Source organism: Lagopus leucura, unplaced genomic scaffold (assembly GCF_019238085.1).
Source record: "Lagopus leucura isolate 7727_CA_CO unplaced genomic scaffold, USGS_WTPT01 Super-Scaffold_100017, whole genome shotgun sequence".
NCBI lineage: Eukaryota > Metazoa > Chordata > Aves > Galliformes > Phasianidae > Lagopus > Lagopus leucura.
The window spans coordinates 14,474,825-14,497,550 of record NW_024962271.1 but is presented as its reverse complement, the minus strand read 5'-3'; the positions used below and the strand labels follow the sequence as shown (position 1 = coordinate 14,497,550).

Genomic DNA, 22,726 nt, shown 5'->3' with positions numbered 1-22,726 from the left:
AGTCACAACCAAAGGACCCACCCAGTTTAGCCACGAGACAGGCTGTGCCATGCTGACTGTGAGATGAACTAAGCTGCCCTGCGTAATCTATCCAAGCCAGAAGGAGCTGGGGAAAGCAAACACAACAACAACAACAAAAAAACACCAAAACAGCAACAGCAACAAAAGAACCTTGTTGTTCTGCTCATTTAGACTGCAGTTAGGTAAGGTCCCCAGTCAAGTACAGCACAGCCTGTAACAGCTGATAGTGTAAATGAGAGGAAAGGCAAGGGTACACTGACATGGTGTGCATAAACTAGCTTTGCTGCTTCGGAAATGTATATAGAATCACTGCCTAAGGATGCTTAACACCAGAGACATTGTTGATCACAAGCCATGATTTCAAACACTGAGAGATCTCTCACTCTCGAGTTGAGTTCTGCTTAAGCTACATATGGATTGGTAAAGCCAGTTCTGGAAAGGTCTGAGTTGCCAGCACATGCCAAAGACTGGATTTGCAATAAATGCAAAAAAAGAAGCAAGTCTGAGTTTATGAGAGAGCATCCAGCACATATTATCTGCACCTGGGCTGCAATAGCTTGAGGCTCCCTCCATTCAGTCTCTTGGTAGGACGTCTAAAAGGCATGACTCAAAGGGACTTGGGAAGTAGGTAGATTCTAGGCAGCAAAATCTTCCCAGAACATTAAACACTAACTGAAAAACATAGAAAAACCACGTAAAGTTAACAGCCCCCTGGAAAATAACATTCTAGACTCGTTAAGGACCCCCTCATTTGTCACTGAAATGCAGCTATTTCCAGAGCAGAAATGGAAAAGCTCCTTCGTAACAACATTCAGGAACAGGTACGGAATTGAGAGGTTAGATTAATCTACATCTATTTCTAAAGCTTTAGTGAAAAAGGTGAAAGTCAGCTCTGAACAAATTGTAATTGCTTGGAACAGGGTTTAGCTAGCACATCTCTTAGGAAAAAAAAAGCATTAGTTCTTCTCTGACCATGAACAGTTGCATCCCTTCATTTTATACTCATGTAAGTACCACAACTGTCAAGCACAAGTTTGTGTATCCTAGAGGGGAAGCTAAATTGCACCCAGTCGTGTGACAAGATGATTTAAATGGTTAACCTTTTAAGCAGTGCTTCTTGTTACAGATAACACAGCTTTACACAGTTGAACCTGAGGGTTTTTTTGACATTTTTTTAAATGTGTGAAATGTCTTGAATCAGATGATACACGTTGAAGTGCAGCTCTGCCAAACTGTTATGAACTTTAGTTTTCTATTTCATTGCATAAACTAATATGATTTATCAAAGGACATTTAGACTCTTAGATCCTTGTCTGTTCTATCTGAACGTTGCTTGAGCCAGATAAGCATAAAAATACAAAGCAAGAACATAAATAGGAAAATGTAAAATTACTTTTTTTTTTTTTTTGGATTTGGAGAAGCTTTAGACTGACAGTAAAAAAGAATGTTAACTTCCCAATACATACATATTTTTTTTCTCTCCCATTCCTATTTAGTATTTTAGTGATGTCATAATGTGGTTATAGCTAAGAAAACATGCAAAAAGAAACTGGACTAAAACCAGAGGCTTATAACACAAACAATAGCAGCAACAATCTTCAGCTCTACAACAGCAATCTCACCGTGCATTACCATAATTCCAGAGTTAGAAATAGAAAACTGAACAACGGTACACTGTTAAAATGTGTTTGAAAAATTCATGAATCTTCTTTAAAACTCTCCGTCTCTCTAACGCCCTGGGAATGGTGGCTGTTTGGGCTAACCTGGACATACTGTAGAGCACAGATTCAAAGTTCTGCTGTTCACGTTGCATTTCTGCCTTGTCTCAACCTGCAGCATACATTCTGTCTTCAGCTAGTCCAGGAGGGCTGCCTGGTGCTCTGCAGCACTCACTCAGGAGCCCAAGAATCACATCGAGTAAAACTAAGTGTTTGCATTCCTCCCTTTGCACAAAGCAAAGGCTTTTAGATTTGACTGTTACTTCATTACTACACCTGTTGTGAAGTCTGGAACTAATAGTTTTGATGCTAAGATAGGAGAGAGATGTGGAATATTTTCCATAGACATTTAATTAACAAGTGTTCAGACCAACAGCTAAAATGGAGAAACTTCACTTCAAAACATATGTGTAAGAACAGTAAAAATGAAACGGAACTACCAGAAGTTACTAACTTTTCCTGCTCTCTCTTCCTGGAGTTGGTTTGTAAAATGGAGATAAGGTCACTGTCTAGTTCTGCCTACTGACAGGAGGAGAGCCAAGTGTTGAGTGCTATCATCAGAAAGGTTTGCGATGGTTAAGGAGGAAACAAGCCCAGCCACGACCTGATGACCTACATGAAATTCCAGTCTGCTTATTATGAACAGTGGAATCCACATATCTCACAGTCAGACATCTGCTATTAAAGAACATCTCGTTCTTTTTTGTTAATTCAGTGAGGATTCTTAACAAATCCTTCCAAACCCCACTTAAGTGTTGTGGCATCTTATCCTTATGGATCTTAGAAAATGCTGTTTCACAGAACAAAGGAGACATAATGTGCTGGTTCATGCTGTAACGAATATAACAGTGGGATTCCTTCTGAAACACATCTAAGAAAAATTTTCAACAACAGTGTTGACTTGCTAGCTGTTTATGTATGAAATTGGCAGGTAAAACCAGGGAATTTAGGCTTCTTTCAACCTCTGATTTCTGCTTGCATAACTTTTGTTTGTACACTGGTAGCCACCATATGGGTTCATAAATGCAACTAATGGTGACAGTAATGCATTTGCTGAAATAATGGTATTTGGTCAAGAGAGCAAAGGGAAGAAAAGTTCTCAAGGGATTTTTTATAGTGCTTATATTGTAATACTTAATTACTCCAAGAAAGAAATGCAAAGATTTTGTGAAGTATTTGTCTACTTTCCTTTCTTCGCTCTTTCACCATTGTCCTCAATGCACACTGCTCTTTGTGGAAAACACTGGATGAGCAATGCTGGCAGGTTTTGCACAGTGCCACTGTTAGCATAGAAAAGTGACAAATTGTGAGAAGCAAATTAGGACAGTACCTGCAATAGCTTGCAAGTGAGTGCAGGAAATGTATCCCACAATTCTTTGGTCCTGAGGTGTACTTCCCACTTGCACCTGAAAGGAAAGGAAGAGACAAAAGGTCATCCATGGAGCAGCTCATACAGCTCCACTACCAACTGCAGTGGTGCAGTGCTCATACATGCCACCGGCCTTTTTCTCCATTTTTTCCACCTAGTTTGCTTTGGGAACACACAAACCCCTCAGGGAACACCTGATCATCACACTTGGCATTACCGAGGTCCCGTTTTGCATCTAAGACACACAACTCCTTCTTCATCACTGCTTAAAAAAAAAAAAAAAAAAGCCACCATCACACACAGTTTTGTCAGTTTACTCGGACAGCTGAAAAAACAAGAAAACTAAGAACCATCTGATAATTGTGTAACTGGAAAGCTGGCTTTGAAGCAAGTGAATTTAGAAGTCATTTGTACTTACCAATGCCTTGGTAACTTTCAGTATTTGGCTCAGCTAGAAAAGCATGCAATAAACACCTTGCATTATTCTGTCCTCAAGTGTGTTTCATCCTCGTTTAGACAGGATGAATATTGATGGTGCTCCTAGTGCTGTTTCCACAGAGTTAACCTCCTTCACAGAGGCTGAAGGCAGAGGAAGATGAGGAAGTACATCAGTGTTGGATTTACCTCTAAGCCAGAGGATTCTGTTAAACTCACAAGAAAGTAGCAAGATCTCAAGGAATGCAGAGATCCGCTGGTGGCTGTCACTGAGTACTGCAGGAGTTTGGCTGCAGAACTCTTCCTCCAGCAGGCTGCCTTGGTCTGAACCTGTCACAGTGTCAGAGGTGAATTAGAAGGAGGATCATTCCAATTTCTTACACTGTGTATATGGTTTCAAGAAAACACTGGGAAACATCTGTGTAAGTCTTCTACTATTCAGGGCAGGCAGGTGTATGGATACTGCTTTCCAAACTTAGTAACTCAGAATCAGATTTTGACGTCAGCATCAAAAACTGTCATAAAGTCTACTGGTTTGCAATTTTGCAATGACTCCTGCAGCAAAGAATTGTGCATGTGATACATCTTCCATTGTTACCTAACATAACCACACTGAAAACACTGCATGTAAAGTTTGTCTCAGAGCAAGAATGTGCTTCTTAGGATCCTCTCAGTGCATAACGCAGATGGAATTGTTTTCCAGAAAAGCATAAAAGATTGAAGTCTAAAAGCTGAATGTGCAAATAGAAGTTATAGTCATTTCAGAAAGTCAACTCAAATTGGCTTTAGAATTTCCTGTGCAGCCTTAATGGAGTGCTTCATAAGACCTTGTACTCTTAAACGAATTTATATGTAGCACCACACAGCCATTAATCAGAAATGAGGAATGCAGTGTCCCTGTACATGCGTATCTAAACTGAAACAGACTTGGGACCTGTAGCTCTCCAAGAATGACAAGAAATGGCCCAGACTGACTGCAGCTGCCTGCAGGTGAGTGGGCACAACACACCCTGCCAGGGGACAGCACCGTTTGGCTGTGCACGTGGTAGGGACAGAACGCACCTCTGAGGGAGTGGGAGAGGTGCTCTCGTGAGCACTGTTCTACTTCAAGAACCAAACAAGAACAAAACAATGAGCAGACATCAGTGTAATTCATTAACAGAATTAGAATTTCTTTGGAAAGTGCCAGAATGGAAGTATATCCAAAGTAGCTCATCTCCCAGATTTCCCATTTCCCCAACTTCTTTGACTTGTGGGTTTTATTTTAAGTGGCAGCACTGATGTAAACAGCCACGCAGAGTTGTTTTGAGTATAATCATAATGGAGGAAAATATAAATATGACAACTACTAAGGGAGAGAAAATAAATATTCTTGCAGCCTCTTGGTCAGTCCCCAGCTACAGGAAAAACATTAATACATTAAATATGGTTTGAAATAAAATAGTAATAAAAATCAGATTATTCAGTCTAGTTTGGTATTTCACAGATGAAAAAGGACAGTGAGGAAAACTACTTGACCTCCCAAATACTACAAGCCCTGTAATTTTGTGCAGAAACATTCCTTTGTGTGGCCAAGTGCTGTAGCTACATTTAGAATACTGCATTTTCAAGGCTATTTTATATTGTGGTGACTCTGCCCAACCACCTTCGTGGCAGCCCTGCAGGAAGAGAACAGCCACTGCTCACTTCAGCCTGCAACGTGGATCCTGGCAGAAAGGTTCCACTTCCACCAAGCCAGGTCAGCGCTTGACAGGTAGAACGTGCTTCTACCTTCTTAGTGCAGAAGGCACTTCTAAATTCATATTTACATAGAAAATATGTGCAAGTGAATAAGCCAGAGTAGTTCATTCCTCATAAGCCTAAACATAGACTTCAGTTGGTCTACATTAGTAGATCAGCGTCAGTAACAAATTCATTGATACACTTTTTTTTTTATAGGGAAGTATTCAGATATTGCATTTTTTAAGTCTTAGATGTCTTGTGCACCACTTTGCTACTTATACAGAAATTTATTGTAAAATATTACCTAAATCTAAGTTCCCAGCTTTCTAAAATAGGTCAGCCATTACAAGAGGGAAAAGTCATATGTGCTATACTGTTAAACTCTCAGTTATCTTGAGGTTTAGTAGCATCTCCTGCATAATTTCTGAGTCGACAAAACCTTTTCAATATTATTACACTGAAATATGCAAAATTCTTAATTCTAATTCTTACACATTTGCAAAGGCTAAGTAATCAAACTACTCAAACTTCTGGAAAAGTAAAAGCTCGAGGTGCATTCTGACCTCTATTACAGCACTCAACATCTGTATTCTCTTCGCTGCTGGTGCTGGAAGAAGCTCTCTGCAGATGAGGAGGAGGCATTTTTCCCTTAAAAAAACCTACTAACTCTGCTGTGGTTGTATTTGTGCCTGGAAATCAAAATGCCAGTTTGCACTGTAACATATTTACATTAATTCCCTGCCCGTGAATTAAATAAGTGCAAAAACCGACAGCTCTAGATTTTTCTTGTTAGTCACAGGAGAATGACATCAAGAACTTCTCATTAAAAGATTCCTTACCACTTTATGCCACAGAGCTTTAGTAGAATACACTGGAGGAACCATGCTGACACTGTCATGTACAGTGCAAAGTTGTGTAAATTCCTATTGCTGTGTATTGAAAGCTTCTCCAAGACAAAGTACTACTGTGTCCTCCAAGTGGATGGGGAGCAGGTAACAAATAGTGTTCATGAAAGAAATCACGTTAGCAAGGCTGCACTGGAAGGATTCTTGTTGACAAATTTCTCAAGTTGCAACAGTTGAAATTTTACAACTAGAGTGAATGAAATAAAAGAATGTTTACTTCCAGGTATTTGATGGTTTGCTAACACAGCAATGGCAGAGCTGAAGCTATTTGTTAAGCTGGTACTGAAATGCTCCCACTGTTTAGGTAGCATTTCCCTGTTCCTTTGTTTGCATATCTATTGAGACTCAGATAGGATTGAGCTGTTTTGCACTACTGGGACAGATGTGTATAAATGTAAACTGTTCAAGACCATGCTTGTGTTTACAGCTTTGTATACTTCTTATACTGGAGAATGATAAACATGAAATGTGCAAGATTTTCCAGGTAGCTCAGTAAATCCCCATGACAGCAAGTAATGTTATTTCATTCACTCTAGTTCATTCTTTTATGCTTAAAAATTGAAGCTGTAGTATTCAGGAAAAAATCACACTCAATTAAAGATTCAAACAAGATTCTTAAACACTGTCCAGTAATGTGTAGACAAAAATAGTTTGTTAAGAGGGAAGCAACCTTTTGTGACATTTTGTAGAAGCTTCACATCACCTAGAGGTACGTAGCCATTCTATGACAAGTAGGCAATTTCTCAACTGCTGTGTGTACCCTTTAATACGAAGGGTTTACATACATACATGTTTAAAGAATATGCCATTGCTTTTTCTGTCACGGGAAGGAAAACCAGGTGTGCAAACCAGAAAAGAACTAAGATTTTGGCAAACCGGAGAAAGAGCTGGAGAGCTCAGCAGCCCACAGTCAGCATGCAGCCAAAAACCCAAAGGTAGCTTCTCAGGGAGATGGGCTGTTACACAGAGCAGCTGTAGCTTTCACCATTACGATTCAATTACATCTTGCTCTGTAGATGAATCACACCATTCATTTTATCTGAGAATTTGACAATTAAATTGTCACTTTTGTTACTGGAATAAATGTGAATTGTAGTACTGATTGCTTCTCTATCTATTGAAGAAGGCATGTCTCCAAAGTGTACAGCTCTATGGCAGACGAGTCTGTGGTCATGACACGAACCAAGTAACGATGTTCTTATTAGGAGTTAAAACTAGTCAGGCTGAAAGCACACCTGCATGTTCCATAGGAAAAAAACCTCTCCTTTGAAGCAAACTCACGAGGAGCATCTTCTGTGCAGGGGCCAGAAGTTAGTTCATCAGAACACCACAGACAATAGGACCAGGGTACACAAGCAGACTTTACAGCAGATGTGACAGTGACATGCTCCCACAGAAACACTACTCTTGCCATACTAGCCAATATTAGTAGCATTAAAAATACGTGAGGAGAAGTTTAACGAATTACTGCAGATAAAGCAACTGTGTGCACACAGGAGCAGTGTCTCTGCACGCTCCTGGTTCAGGCCTGGTTTGATGCTCTGAGACAGCCAGGTAGCAGCACACAGCTGTTCCTCCCATTTCAGCTGCTAGGAGAACGTCATAAGACCTCCTGTGTAAATACAGTGAGTAAACTGTAGCATTAAGGAAGAAAAAAAGGAAGAGATAATATAGCTTTCCTCTTTCAACTTTTAGTCTCTGAGATTGTATCAGTTCCTCATAGACTTTTTTTCTCCCTTCACCTCCATTTTAACTATTTTCCAAGACTCAGAGGAAAGTCAGCACCAAGCTGGCATACTGAGTCAAACTGCCCTAATTCCCCCTCCTGTTCAGAGATGTTGCCAAGGAAAACTTGCAGCTACTTATACTTCAAACATTCCTGTCCCACAGAGGTGATTTAGATTAGAGGTAACTTGCAGAAAAGATGTACTGTATTCCTGCACCTTGCCCTCTTTGTTGTAGTTATTTTTGGTGAGCAGAGCCATTGCAAAACCATGCATCCTGTATTAGCACATTGACAACTCTGCTTTTTGCCTTCAGGGATATGTAGTGACTTCTAAAGAAGATATATTAGTTAAATTATTAATATATGATTATCAATATATTTAAGCATATTAAATAACTTTTTTAAAGGTTTTACATGTTAGAGATGAGCACAAAATTCTGTTTGGTGCTTTGCAGTTCTTTCTACCCACAGTAGTGCTTGATCATTTCATTCTGTTTTTTTGTAGCTGTTATGTGACAACAATTGCTGCTCTAGCAGCTGAGAGAATTAGCTATTTGGCAAAGCTTCATTAAGTTTATTTTTGAGGGAAAGTGGCTGTAAATTGGTGCCACGAATGAAGGGCTCTTTCTCTTCTGAAAGGGATAAAGCCTACAGCTCACTCTCTCCAACCTGCATTTCATCCTCCACAAAAGTTTTAGCACGTCCCTACTAATGAAGGAGAAAAAGGTCATGATTAATAGCTTAAATTATATCAAGGTGAAGTAAACATGGTAAAGTATCATGGGTAGAGTTACCTCTTTACTTTAAAAAAAGAAAACCATGAAAAACCTCTCAGCAAGTTTATTGGACTCTGTCCAATTCTTACATTAACATTTTAAAGCAAAAACTGAACATGTGGAAGATGTTTAGGTTACCCTCCTAAGTTAAATGGGGTGGCTTTACAGTTAGCTAAACAAATTCATGAGCAGCACTAGACATTTCTTTTAACATCCTGGGGTAACTTGAACACGGGACAACTGATCAAGGAGAAGAAAATCTGAAATCTCCAGATCTCCTATTGGCCTCAGCAGCCATCCTGCTTTTCTGTGTAATCCTTAAGGTTATATAGGCTGTGCAGCTGCGTAGCATAAGTTAGCCCTTCATAACCATCCACAGCACAGGAAAGCTGTTAAGAGAACGTAAAGAAAGCTTAAATGACCAAGCAGAATTTACATGCATCAGTAAAATGCAAAAGAATCAGGGAGGGTAATTCAGGGAACCTCCTTTTATCATAAATCGCAGATGCTTGGGAAGTAGCAAGTGAATTCTGCTTGGAAGCAGTTGTGCAGAGCTCCTTTTACTGTCTGTTAAAACCATATCACCTCTTTTGAGAGCAAGGCTAGGTTTGCACATGAAGCAAAGGTTGCTAAGTTTCCTTTAAAACAAAGAATAACAACATGTTCTCTGCACAGTTACTGTAATTCCTGTGAACAGCAGTAATTTTCAGAGAATTTGAAAACTAAATCTGCTAATAAGCTTAGGAATTAATATTAATTAAACACAAGTTCTTTCAGAAATTGTGCAAAACCCACAAGACTTACAATTTTTCCCTTTTGATTCCAACAGTCTATTATTCAAACTACCCACATCAGACTGTGCTTTTGCTTTTGCTTTGTTATAATACTGTGCCTTAAGTCAGAATTCTTATTTCTGCTAAAACCAGCGCTCTTGACAGATGCCAAAGAAGCGAACAGCCTCCTCCCAAATTACAGTGTGCAGAACAGCCATCTATTCCATATTCTTCCACATCTCCCAGTCTCAGTAGGAACAAAACCACTCCAAAACCTCTTCTCATTTAATAACCATCTTGAAAACCTCTCTCTTGTTGACCTCTGTGACCCAACTATGCATGTACATATCTTGCACAGTTTAGATGTGCGTTAGTTACAGCAATTACAATTTAAGGCTAGGGAAGAGGAAAGATTTGTCTGGAGAAGTTTGATTAGATGGGTACATCTGGAAAAACCTGGACAGACTCTCCAATCCAGGTGCTCAACAGGTGAGGTGAATTTTCTGCTTTTATTACACTAGAGCCCCACACTTGCACAGCATCCCGGAAAGCAATATCACTAAGGATATTGCTGCATACTGCCAGTACTGTCTCAAGATGAATGTTAAGACCTTGAAACCTTCTAGTAATTTACAAACTGGTGCTCTCATAATACATTTAAACTTGATTTGACTGCAATGTCATAATCCAATTTCTGCAAGGGATGGGTATTTTTAAACTCCCTTTAAATTCATCAGAAATACTGAGAATTAAAATTATGTAGTGTCAAACCAACAGCTGCAGAAAACCGAGTCTGCTGCAACACGCTATATATAGTTTCATGCAACCTCGTTTAGAATCCCCAGCCCAGGACAGCATCTGTGTCACTCACACGTCTTTCCTCTATCTGTAGCAGAGCAGCCGTTGGAGAAGTGAGAGCTGTAAGACCTACAGAGCTCAAGGGTTCTTTTCTTAGGCTTTGTAAATTAACGCGAAGTGCAGCACTAGAACACAGAGTCACAGTGGAGTCTCCCACGAGTCCTGCCTGTCAAGGTATGGAAATGGATTGGCTGATTTATGTATTTGCTGACTTCTCCTCCGAGCCTTCAGCAGCAAGTATGAATAGTGGTTCAGCACTTCAGACACAAAATTGTCACTTGGGTGCAAGTTATGTTTCCACCTTATTATACACTATTTTTTTTCTCTGACTGTGTTCCTTCTATGTCCCACTGAAAACCTCTTATACTGGACACAGAAACACTGCCAGAGTTTGAGGAGATCAAAGTGTTGGATACAAATTAGTCTGCCACTAATGCAGAAAACAGGCTTTACACAATAGTTGCTCACAACCGTGTCATCCTGCTGCCTTCATCTGGCCTGGAGAACATCAGCCTATCCAGACGGAAAAAAACAGCCTGTGATCTCTGTCAGGAATGTGCTAGCAACAGCACCTTTTGTGGCAGGTGTCTTTCGGAAGAGAACAGACCAAGACTGGTGGGATTCCTTTGCACAGGTCTTCAGATATCTCTTAGGTAGCATGAACTCATTAGCCTGTAATTTGCTTCCTTGTCTGTTTGGTTTGTTGCTGTTGTGACACCCCAGCTGTTAAAACCAGATTCAGATCACCTGAACTTCCTGGGCCATAGCTTCTCCTTCTGTTTAGCAGATAGCGACCTGTCTTTATTGTGCACTTAGGGACATATGAATGAAAGCAGTACATAGGAGCCAATCATTATTGTAGCTCCTAATAATAACCCTTGAGCTGGATAAGTCTCTCAGGTAAAATAATTCTGTGTGACTAAGCAAATCTTTCAAATCCTTCCAAATCTCAACCTGAACTTTACAATCCAGATGATAAAGGCAGAGAAGAAAAGATGGGGGCAATGGATAATTTCCTATTCGCTGGAAACAGAACCTGTTCCAAAAGGAAAAAATGTACAAGACACAGACCCCTGGCAGCAGGTATCTGCTACGTGACACAACTCTGCCAGAACAGTGTTGCCTTTCCATTCAAAATAATTCCATTTGCATTAAAAGTTTGATTCTGAGACCTTTTATTTATCTCAACAGTTAGATCTGTAGCAAGGAGAAAAACAGTACTCACTAAATGATAATCAACCATTCCCTCCTCTGAACATTCCTCTGAATTTAGTTGTTGGGTCTTCTCTGGGGTTCTGAAAGATTTCAATGAAGGTTTCACCCTCCCAGTAAGTGGAAACAAGGTGATTTTATCTGTATTTTCAGAATGTTCAAGTCTCCCCTCATTTCCTTTTCACACTTCTTTAAGCAGCATAGAAAGCAACTGGTCCTTGACTCAGAGATGGCAGCTATGCAAGAACAAGCTTCTAAAGTATACTACAGAAACAGTACTCAAGTAACCCATTTCCTACTCCAGAAATAGGAGCACTGTGCTTTCCACCAGAATTATAAGTGTAAAGAATTTGCACGGGTCAGAGACAATTAACACCATGCCACTACTGAGTGCAAGGCACTTGGGATGATGGTGTATTTTTGCAAGGCTGTATTGCTATCCTCGAAACCACACCAAGATAAACTCTAATGTAGATTAGATTACAGCACATGCGTAGAAGGTAATGCACGAGCTTTGGCCAGTAAAAGAAGTATCTAAAAGCAGTGACAAAAGCTGTCTGTTTAGAACAGCAAAGTACTGGCCAGAAGGACCCCGTGCTTCTCCACCCTCACTGTATGATGGTGGTTTGCTTGCTGGTGTCCCACTGTAAGACCTGAAAAATTCTGAAGTGAAGGAATTGATTCTCAGTGACTTCAAAAACAAGCCAGGCTTTTTGCTTACTGTAGCTTTTGTCTCAGGACTCCACATGCATGCAGTCAGATTAAGCTCTACATCAAGAACAACCTTCAAACCAATTTTGTTTCAAAGCTAAAATAGATCATTCTTACTTTCTTTTCTTTTTTGGTCAAAGAAGGAACTGACTGCTCATACAGCAAACAATTCAGAAAAAGCCACTTCATATCAGGACACATTCAGCTCACAATTAAAAGTATTTTATGTATAAGATGCAGTAACTCAGAATGACACAGACCCAAGGTAAAACAGTCTCTTAGTTGGGACAGAATTTTGTGATATTTAAGAGATAGTAGTCATCATTGAATCTTCATATTAATTGGTCCCTATTCCCTGCTTAACTGTAACATTATTTAACAACTTGAATCCCTAATTAAGTTCATCATCCCAGTGGAATTTTTAAAAGAGGCTTAATTCTCTGCAAAAGAAACGGAGACATTGCTGTGTGCCTAGCAGGGCAACAAATCATTGACTCAGCAACAGGCAGCTGAAGGCAGATTGTTTTTAATCTCTTAATCCGTAATATGTGCATATGCTGAAGGATAGTCTTTCTTACCCCGGTGTACGGCACAACACACGTGTTTTTTGCACACAACACTTCATGATGAAAGAATAAACTTCATCTGGTTATAAAAAGAGTACAGTACAGATCATTTAGATCCAACTTTTTGGAAAACCTATATTCAGATACAAACAGGCTTTTGTTTATGCCACGTACTATTACCAAAGAATACAAGAGCTAATACTTGCTTTTTTATGCGACTCACAGTAACACGTAACGCATGGCCTAGCATCTGACAGTAATGCCCGCTGTGCTGTACTTGTGTTATGACATTTAGAACAAGTGCATTTTGTTGATGAGGTTTTTGCAAAAAGAAACTGAAATTCCACAAAAATTACTTCAAATTTTGGTACTTAAAATTATACTCTGGTCTTACCTCCCCCATTATTCCATGCACGTCCAACACTTCAACATTTTATCTAGGCCACAAAACTTACAAATCAGTTATATCAGGTAATCTAGACCTGAAAATTGCTTTCTTCAAACAGAAACGACTGACAGAAAATAGCATAACTGGTCACATGTGTGGAGTCAATATTTATGGCTTCAAAAAAAAAAAGCTCTTACCTTGAGAAACAAGGCTCCCTTGGAAGCCAAGGAGTCCGTTCCTCTTCCATTGGGATAACAGTGATAGGCAGCATCCATAACAGGATAGCGGCTGGCAAAAAGCAGACCACTGTTCACAAACTTAAAGCTACAGCAGGCATGGCAACCGTAGACCCCAACATCATAGACAATGTATTCAAAATAGTGATGAAGCTGCTCTTTCAATTTCTCTGCAGCTCTTTTGTCAAACACTTCCTGCAAACACAGAAAGTCCAAGTTGGCAGGGAAGAAAGCAGAGATCTCATGATCAAAGGTCTCATCCATATGTTTCTTTTTCCGTACTGAAGTCTTCTTCATGATTGAAGCTTTATAGAGGAGCTTGTTGTTAACAGTGCTTTGGTCCACCGTCCCATCTCCAACACGAACCTTAACTAGTGACTCTCTTGAGGCAGAGTAGCTGTCTAAACTGCCAGAATCTCCATCCTTCTGTTTGTGGTTAGGCGTTTTTGAGATCTCCGTGTCGCCTTCCAGCGAGTGTTCTGCTGTGCCGCTAGCATTAGCCTGGCCATTGACAATGTCTGTTTCTATGTCTGACATGTGGCCGTTGTCCTCTCCATTTATGCGGACAATGCAAGTATTTTCCTCTCCTTCATTTGGCTCTCCAGATCCAGCTTTATCATCCCTACCATCCTCACTGTTGTTGGAGCCAGAATTGTCTCCTTTGTACTCCATTGATGTTGTCCTTTTCATGCCGGTGTTAACAGTGCGGTTAGTGCTATCTCCACCCTGGGGGGACACCAGGCTGCTGAAACTCGCTGCACTTATGGATGTGTTGGTAGGAGAATCTATATATATCTTGATCTGTGGTCTGCTTGCCCCATTTCGGATCCTCCGGCCAATCTCTTTAGCCCTAGCCTGTGTGTTGAAAACATTATTAAATCTCGCCAGAGAATCTGGCAGCAGGCAAACATTGGCACTGCCAAAGCAAAAGCTTTTCCCATTCCCTGCAGCCTTCCACTCACTGAGCAGCGCGGCTCCGTTGGCATGGCTCTTGTCTTTTAGTCTGGAGTAGATATATGGCCTTCTGGCTGACTGGAGAGGGGACCATAACAAGAAGCCTATCAGAGCAAAAGGAAGAGAGGCCACCAGCAGCGCCAGGTAGATGGGAGTGGTGATAATGATGCAGAGTGCATGGAAATAGCATGGATCGTCTGCTCTTTGACGTTTTTCATAGGTAGTTGGAACTAAAGAGGCCACAAGCCTATCTGCAAACCAGTAACATGGGAAAATTAGGCCCCAGGAAAAGGAATGCAGAACTGACAGAAAGCTGTTGGGAAATGGGGAAGTATATAAAACCATTGCAACTTAGTTATGACAACAATTCAGGGCCTACTACATGGTGTCTCTGTGTCAAGCATCCATAGCAACACTGGGAGAGGTTTGGGGAACAAAAGGTCCAGTCAGAAGTTTGTTTTTTCCAGTAAGAGTCAATAACAAAACTGTAAGAGCACCATTTCACTGTGTTGGAGTAGAAAGAAAAGAAGGCCACGGTTTCTGTTTGGCTTTTTGGCATCTGTATTTGTCAAAGCATGTCATTGTTCACTGCACGCTGCCATAACGAAATGCTCCAGAGACAAAAAGAAAATCTGTAAGAACAAGAGACATAATACATATGTAACAGTTACTAAAAGTTTAAAGCAAATTTTCTCATACTGGTATCCCTCACAGTCTAAATTATTTCCCTTTTTTATTTAATTTAGAATTTCCAGGTCAGTTACAGACCATGGATGTAGAACAACTCCAACCACGAGAGACTGGTATTTCTGTAAATTATGAGAGATGCTCTTAAAGTAATGCTTCCTGTTTTATTATATTGGCCCAGGATGCCAGAGGCAGATATTGGTACTTCAGTAGAAGTTGAACCCTCCCACCAGTACTCTTTTACACTTTGCCGCCATGAGACAGATGGCACAGAGGGGCAGTACGATAAAATGGCTTCTGATGTAAAAACGCACATGAAGTAACAGTGAGGAGCTGAATTCCTCAGTGCAGAAAAAGTGACACCACTGACATTTCATTGATGCTCGCTAAGCATTCCTGGGAGTGAACGGTGGATGTGAGCACAGCAAGGCAGTGGGTGGTGCATTTCAGCAGGGGCAACAGCAACGGTGACCACCTCTGATGGTGCACACTTTTAGGCTCTTGTTCATTGCTGGCAAAAATGAACAGCTACTGGCAGTAACTATTTTGTAAAGTCGTGTCTTGTGGTTGAGACTCTGCTCTATCACACGGTGTTACTGTGCTCGTTGTATCTGTTGTGGTTTCCATGGAAATAAATAGGAGGCATTACTTTTGGAGTGACCTATGTATTTCAGTACATAGGAAAAATGTAACCTATGTATTTCAGTACACTGATCACGCACAGGACTCATGCTGTCATAGAGGACATAGATTTCTACTCCAAATCTAAGCCTTGAATTGAAATATATACTTTGGAGTGTATTTCATCCACTCACGTTAATATTCATTTATTGATATCAGCTGCCTTCAAATCCTTACCAGCAGTGTGGAGCAGCTGTCTCTGGGCAGCTCGTGTTTCATCACTGAAGTTAAACTTACATAAATTGCCAGAGTTCTTGGGGAAAAAATGCATTCAAGAGCAAAAGCTACAACTGCTATGAAATGGTTTGCTTTGCTGCACTTCACAACAAAATGGTTTGACTGAATTGTAACACTTCATACAATTGAGTATGGTTTCAAATGTTTAACATTCAGCGTAGTAAAAGCAGTCAAACTACTTTGCTTTAATACCTAGGTATTGTACTCTCACTGTATGTTTAGAACTACAGTTCAGCATTACAGTTACTCCACAAAAAATGGAACAGGATTGCCTATAGACTTCTTACATATTCTGCGTATCTGCTATTTGGTGCATGCTTAAGCAAAACTTAAGCTATCATAGTTCATGGCATTGCTTTTAAATTCCAGTTTTCAGCTTTGAATAAAACAACACTGACTGCGTATATAAAACTAAAACAACAAAACCAAACAAAAAACAAAAAACCAAGCAGTTCCACTTATTTCCTCTGAAGATAGAGAATGTCTTTCAGGCACTATCATACCAGGTGCAATATTTGCAATATTCACAAATGCCATCACTAACCAAAGACACTGAAATGTTGGGGGCCTTGTAAAGGAAGCTCAGCAGTATAACAGTACATATAAGCTGTCTATGGAAGTCACTGAAATAACCTTAATGATTGTAGCAGGGGTTTTGATAACGTGAAATTTAAATGTTTCTTTACTAAACACGTAACCATGTGAATCAAACTTCATGAAGCTTGACAGTGCCATCACCAGTTAGCAGTGTCACTCTCCTCAAACAGAGCTGTGACAGTATCCAATAAGGGCAGCAAGAAAAGGAAAGAATGGAAACATGAAATCAAAGCAGCTCGATCACTTATCAGACGCTTTGCAGAAGCACAAAAGAAAGTGAGGAAGTTAAGAAAGGCACTTTTATAATGAACTGTTCTCTTCGACAGCAGTGACCAGTGAAGGCAGAATTCCCATTTATCGAGAATAAAACTTAGCATGCACTGAATGAAAACCATGCGCCGAATAAAAAAGTAGGAGAATGAATACTGAACCGTGCTTTAAAACTCTTCTTCAGTTTTGACATCTTGGAGTGATAAAAATTCAAAGAAAATGTTTATTAGCATAAGTTCAATTGAAATCTGGGGCTTTCAGAGAGCCAGATTCAGGAAAATGGTTTGATGCGTACTTTAAATACTCTGCAGGGCACATGGAGACAGATGGACATTTCTATTTCTAGCCAGTGGCAAATAAATCAGTGATAGAACAAAGAGGATACAGTGTGACAAAGCAGTGCTGCCTCAGTATCTGAATAAAAACGCAATTCCTCTGCTTTCTGTCACCTTTTAGACTTCCGCTCCTTCAAACCAAGCCCTCACAACGATTTGTGTTCCTGGCAGCACGTTTTTCTTGTGCTACATATGCGGTACCAGACTGCCTACCAGTGTGCTGTACGGGTCAGCAGGGATAGATAACGCGTTCAGATACGCAGCTCAGCTAAGTCTCTTTTTACCACACACATTTGTGTTCAATGATGATAAGAAAATCCTTCCTCCAGCCCTGCTGAAAAGGAATTTAGACTGATCACCGTCTGAGCACATCAGATTTGCAGCCATTCATTTTTGGTAGGCACAATGGATAAGAAAGGATTTTAATAAAGAAATAGCTGAAGATGAGTTGATTTTGCAGAAATTTCTTCTGTGAAAGGCAGCCCTGGGAAAAGCAGTAAGTGTTAATCTGAACAATACAGTTAGGTGGTGGCAGGGGCTCGTAACACAGACTGAAGGCAGGAATCAGCTCACAGCCGATAGCACATCCTGCTAACAACAGGCAGGTGGGCTTGTTTACTAGGACACATGGCCCTGTGTGTTTTGCCCTGATGTATTATCCAGATGGAAATTGCAAAAGTTGGATTAAAGAAGATTTTTCTTCTTAATGATTAGCTTAGCATAATTTTCACGATCTTATACACGTTTTGAGTTGAAATAAAAAAGTGACTAATCAAATGCCAAGTAACAAATGCTTGGCATTTACTACTTAGCAAAGGCATTTGAGAGTGTTGATAATAAGGAGAAGCCTAGCGGATTCATTTTTCTTTATGACTCTTCAGCAGGACTCCTCAAAAGAGATTCTGGCATCTACAAATCACATGTTAAAAATAACTTCAACCCTGTGCAATTATGTAATTACTATTACACAAGAAAAACTGTAAGAGACTGTAAAGAAGTTATTCTCTTGTACTGCTCAGAAAGCTTTCTAAAACCCTCAATGACTTACATAATCACTGCACACACAAGAGGGTTTTCTTCTCCACAGCAGTCCCAAGGATACAGAGAACACTGCTGGCTGGGGTACGTGAAGAGAGGATGGACTGCCAACCTCACATTCCAACTTGCAAACAGATGACCTTTATGGTCAGGAGCACAGTTGGGTTGCAGACTGTAATGTCAACTTGACCTTTGCTGTTTTAAAATCACATGCCAGGGAAAAAAAGCAGAACTACAACAGATTCATAACGATCTGCCTAATGACATTTCCTGTAGATAAATATTTTCTGAAGTACACAATGACAGGGTGCTACAGCTCCTAGGGAAACATGACATCAAGTGACACTTTGTAGAGCAGTCAACACCTGTGTGGTGATGTGATGCAGGAAAAATGGAGCCAAGGTACCGCATGCAGGTTCTGTTATGGACTGCAGCATCAATAAATTACACCATCAACAGCTGTCCAGAAAACCATAGAACCATCAGCCAGAATGGCCTCAGAAGAACAATTATTCATGAACGTACTAAATCTAACTACAGACATACTATGTATCAGTTAAAAAAAGGAAGAAAATTAATGTAAGTAGGAATGCTTTCAATTGACAGGATTACACAGCAAGTGCCATAAAGCAAATCGATTAAAACTGAAATCTGTTTTAAAAAAACATTTAGCAAGAATGTAATTACTTGTCAGCACTAAGGATTAAATGATGGTTCAAGGCTGCATGGTGACTCTTACCCCTCCTGTGCCTTACACAAGGACGGCACTTTTGGAAATCACGGCAGATCTGCTGGGCAGTTCTTGTCCAGGTGCTGGCCCAGCTGTAGTGCAGAGGCAGCAGGGATGCATGCCATCCACTTTATGCTATGAATCCTAATTGCGTTCTCCCAACAAATGGTAGAGCACCACAAAAAGTCTGGCACCAGAGCACATTTTAAAACCGATATTTGGAGAAAAAGGAGGAGGGAATGGTGATGGGAGGGAATGAGGAATGGAGGAGAGGATGTCCTTTAGTTAATTCTTCAGTATTGCAGATAAAGACATTGGCACATCAGGACCCTGATTAAAAAGCAGTCTTCTTGGAAGTAAAATGGTATTCTGATTAATAAATCTTATAGATGAAGGAAATTGCCGAGTTTGCCACAGCTCAGTCGCAGACTCGCTGGCACAGATGAACAGGAGCTGAGTTTCCTACTTGTTTCTTAGCTGCAAAACCATATGCTTGCTGGTGCCTTAAGGCAACCCAAAGAGACGAGAGAGAATCATAAGAAATATGTCTTATCATCTCTGCAAGGTCTTGAAGGGTGGGGGAAATGCACCTCGTGACTCAGCTGCACCTTGGAAAACATGACGTCAGTAACGTTTCTCCTGATGCAGTGGTTCGGATGGAACCCAAAGCTAAAGTGCCTAATTCCTCCTGACGGTGGATATTACTTGGTAATCCAATGCTTTATTCATAGGGGCTTGAGGGATTAAGGGAGAATTTAAAATACTGCAGTGAGACAGATATTTTTTCATATGCTACAAAGAGGTAAAACACAGCCTCACTTAGTTGTTTTTATTATATTCTAAGTGTTTGAAGGCTAAAAAAAGACCTTAATTTTTTTTTATGGTGCCACTATAGAACATCTCAACTGCAGTGATAACAAGATATCAGGTAGAAAGGTTTCAAAGATTTTTATGATTATAATTATGCCCAGAAGTGCACTAGAGACATCACAGATCAAAAGAGATGTTCCTAACTCCAACATAGCTTGCAAACTAAATAAAGGACAATAAAAGTTGTCAAATAATAGAGAAGGAGAAGGAAAACAAAGGTTGTAGTAATAAGGTTAGGCAGTCTAGAAATGGTCAGAAACTTTTTAACTTCCTTTTTCTCAGAAAACCAAATTACACTTTTGAACTCAGACAACTCAGATTTCTTCAAATTCACTATTGACACCTCAGCAGTTTTTAAAAATGTGTATAAAACACTGCAGGAACACAGTGAAATGAAATTGAGAAGTGACTGACTGATGTGGGAAGTTCCCCAGTGGGTACTGGGTTTATTCATATTGACATAAATTCCTTACAGCTTGCTTTTCTTGAATCCTGACAATCGCTTGGACTTCAGTAAGGAGCACATCTCTAAAACTGGATTTCAGAAAAACAGCTATTCAGAACGTATTAAATTTTTTCTTAGTTTCATTTCACTACTGCCAGCTGGTTATCATTTGAAGTAGAGAAACACAGCTTACAATAGTGCAACTGCTACACCATATGAAATTGCAAGAGTTAATGTTTGGAAGTGAGAATAGGCAAGATAAGGATCTGTGTGCTTGTTCCCTTTTCCATATCTCTTCAGAAACACAATACAGGGGATACGGAAGAGAAAAGCAGAACTCCCACACAGCTTGAAGGGAACAGACCAAATCAGGAAAGAGAGAGAAGGGTGGCAGTGGGTCGCTTTTATGAGCGTGGCACGCGGGCTCTTGTTCACTGATGGCCAAAATGCCAAGCTAGTGGTGGTGACTGTTGAAAAGTAGTGTTTTGTAGCTGAGAATTTGCTCAATCAAGTAGTGTTATTGTACTCTTTGTTTTAGCATCCATCGAAATAAGAGGTATTGCTTTTGGAGCAGCCAACGTAATAATAATAGAAGTTTTTCAGACATTTGGGTTGAGTGCTCAAAAGGAGCCCGTGAACTATTGATGTCCCTCTCTGAATGAACAGAACATTCACGTTTCAGCAGACAAGGAGCAGCTAATCACAGCCCTGGTAGCTTAAGATACCCCAACAAGGCCTGCGAAGCACTGACATCAACAGCTCGTGGGCTCCCATGTTCCAGCCTACCTGACAGGCTCTGAACCAGCAGTGCAGATACAGCTGCACCCCTGTGTAGGTCTGTGGGAGGGAACAGCCCTCCTCATTCAAAACAAGCTGGCCGTGGCTGCCCTCCTGCTAGTGACCTCAGCAGAGAAACCAGGCTTCACACTGGCATCCCATAAACCTCCTTGCTCAAAATGCAGGTTCCTCTACCGCAGAGCTGAAAAAGCTGCTTGTGATCAGACTGCTCAGCGTGCTCTGCGCTTTACATTCATGTGGCACGGCAGCAGATTCTCATCTCCAAAAGCAAATCGTGGCAAGATGGCAGTCCCAGATCACATTTTCCCTGGCCAAGATGAATACCCACACACTTCTGCTATGCAAGTTAAATAGAATTAGCGTTTAAACTTTATATTAAAATATAAAGACAATTATATCCATGTATGGAAACACATCAAAGATACCTAAACAAATACAACCGACTGAAAACATTGAAAACATTTTCTCTTTCAAAATGGATGGAAAATTGGAACCAGTTCTTGCAGAAAACAACTAGCTTTTATATTCCTGAGAGCAACTTGGATCCCACCCTGACACAACAGATGTTACTTGCTGAAAACTTACTTTTGGAGTCAAAACTGCTGATGGGATGCATCTTATCTTCTAAGCACAGAGGACTTTTTTTTTTTTCTTTACATACATAAACTGCAATGAATGTACAATCCGTGTGCAGCGTTTCTGAGGGATCCCAGCAGGCCTGACCCAAACCTCACCTGCCAATTCTAAAACACACTCCCAAAACTTAGTGCATTCTCTGACTCGAATGTGCCAGACCTGAACACGAACTTGCTTGGGTGCTACGTGGGATTGCTGTCCCAGGGTATTTCGTTCCACTCCATTGCAGAGGCAAGGGCTCATCTAAGAATCCTAACTCTGGCAACTTCTGTCAGTTATTTGGATTTCAGTGCCAACAGAAGCAGGCTGTGTTTCTGTAGTATCTTAGAAGGGCCAGTTGCACAGAAGCACCTGGTTGCCCCTAAAACTCCTATGGCCATGCAATCCAAGTAACACAGTAACTAGCTGCAGCGCAGGAAGCAAGGACGTTACTTGGAACATAGGTTTAAGTGCATCATTTTAGTAACTCTCTAAGGGCTTGATAATATATTTACATACACACATATCCTATATATAAGTCTTAAACCAGCAAAACTGTATTTTCTCATACAGGAGACAATCACCTATTTCAAAATTATTAATTCTTATTTATGGCCTAGGAACTGGGAATCCACTGGAAATGGAATCAATAGCAAATCCTCTTAAGGTTTAAAATAACAGCAAACATTTCTACAGCTTGAAGCTTTCCGGAAGGCTTTGCTATCAGGCAAGAAGTAGTCAAATAAATTCATCTGACCACTCGGTGATCTCACTTAGTACCTGCAAAACTAAACACTCCCTTTTCTGAGCCCTTATTTGGTGTACTTCAGTAGTGAGACAACTGCAGCATGCAAGCATGTGGAGCTGTGACACCAAGCTCTGTTTATACAATAGAAATGGAATGGGCTCTATTTACAAAATCACCTTTTGGTGTGCTTTAGCCTCATTTTTTATAAGAGCTGGCATAATTCAATAATGGCTAAATAAATCTGATCTTTGGAGATGGTTTGTTTAATGAATCTTAGAGAGATGGAACAATATTAGCTTTGGGTG

General features: G+C 40.3%; 1 protein-coding gene across 1 annotated transcript in view; it reads right to left on the bottom strand.

Moving 5' to 3' along the window:
* The window catches only part of SMPD3 (sphingomyelin phosphodiesterase 3), a 33,680-nt gene extending 18,724 nt beyond the window's left edge, over positions 1–14,956 (bottom strand). Inside the window, exons 1-2 of the mRNA XM_042877303.1 lie at positions 13,378–14,956; positions 3,070–3,145 (exon numbers count right to left, since the gene is read on the bottom strand). Of these exons, the coding sequence (XP_042733237.1) occupies positions 3,070–3,145; positions 13,378–14,715 (1,414 nt within the window). The 5' untranslated portion in view covers positions 14,716–14,956. The remainder of the gene's footprint in view (positions 1–3,069; positions 3,146–13,377) is intronic.
* Positions 14,957–22,726: the final 7,770 nt, after the last annotated feature.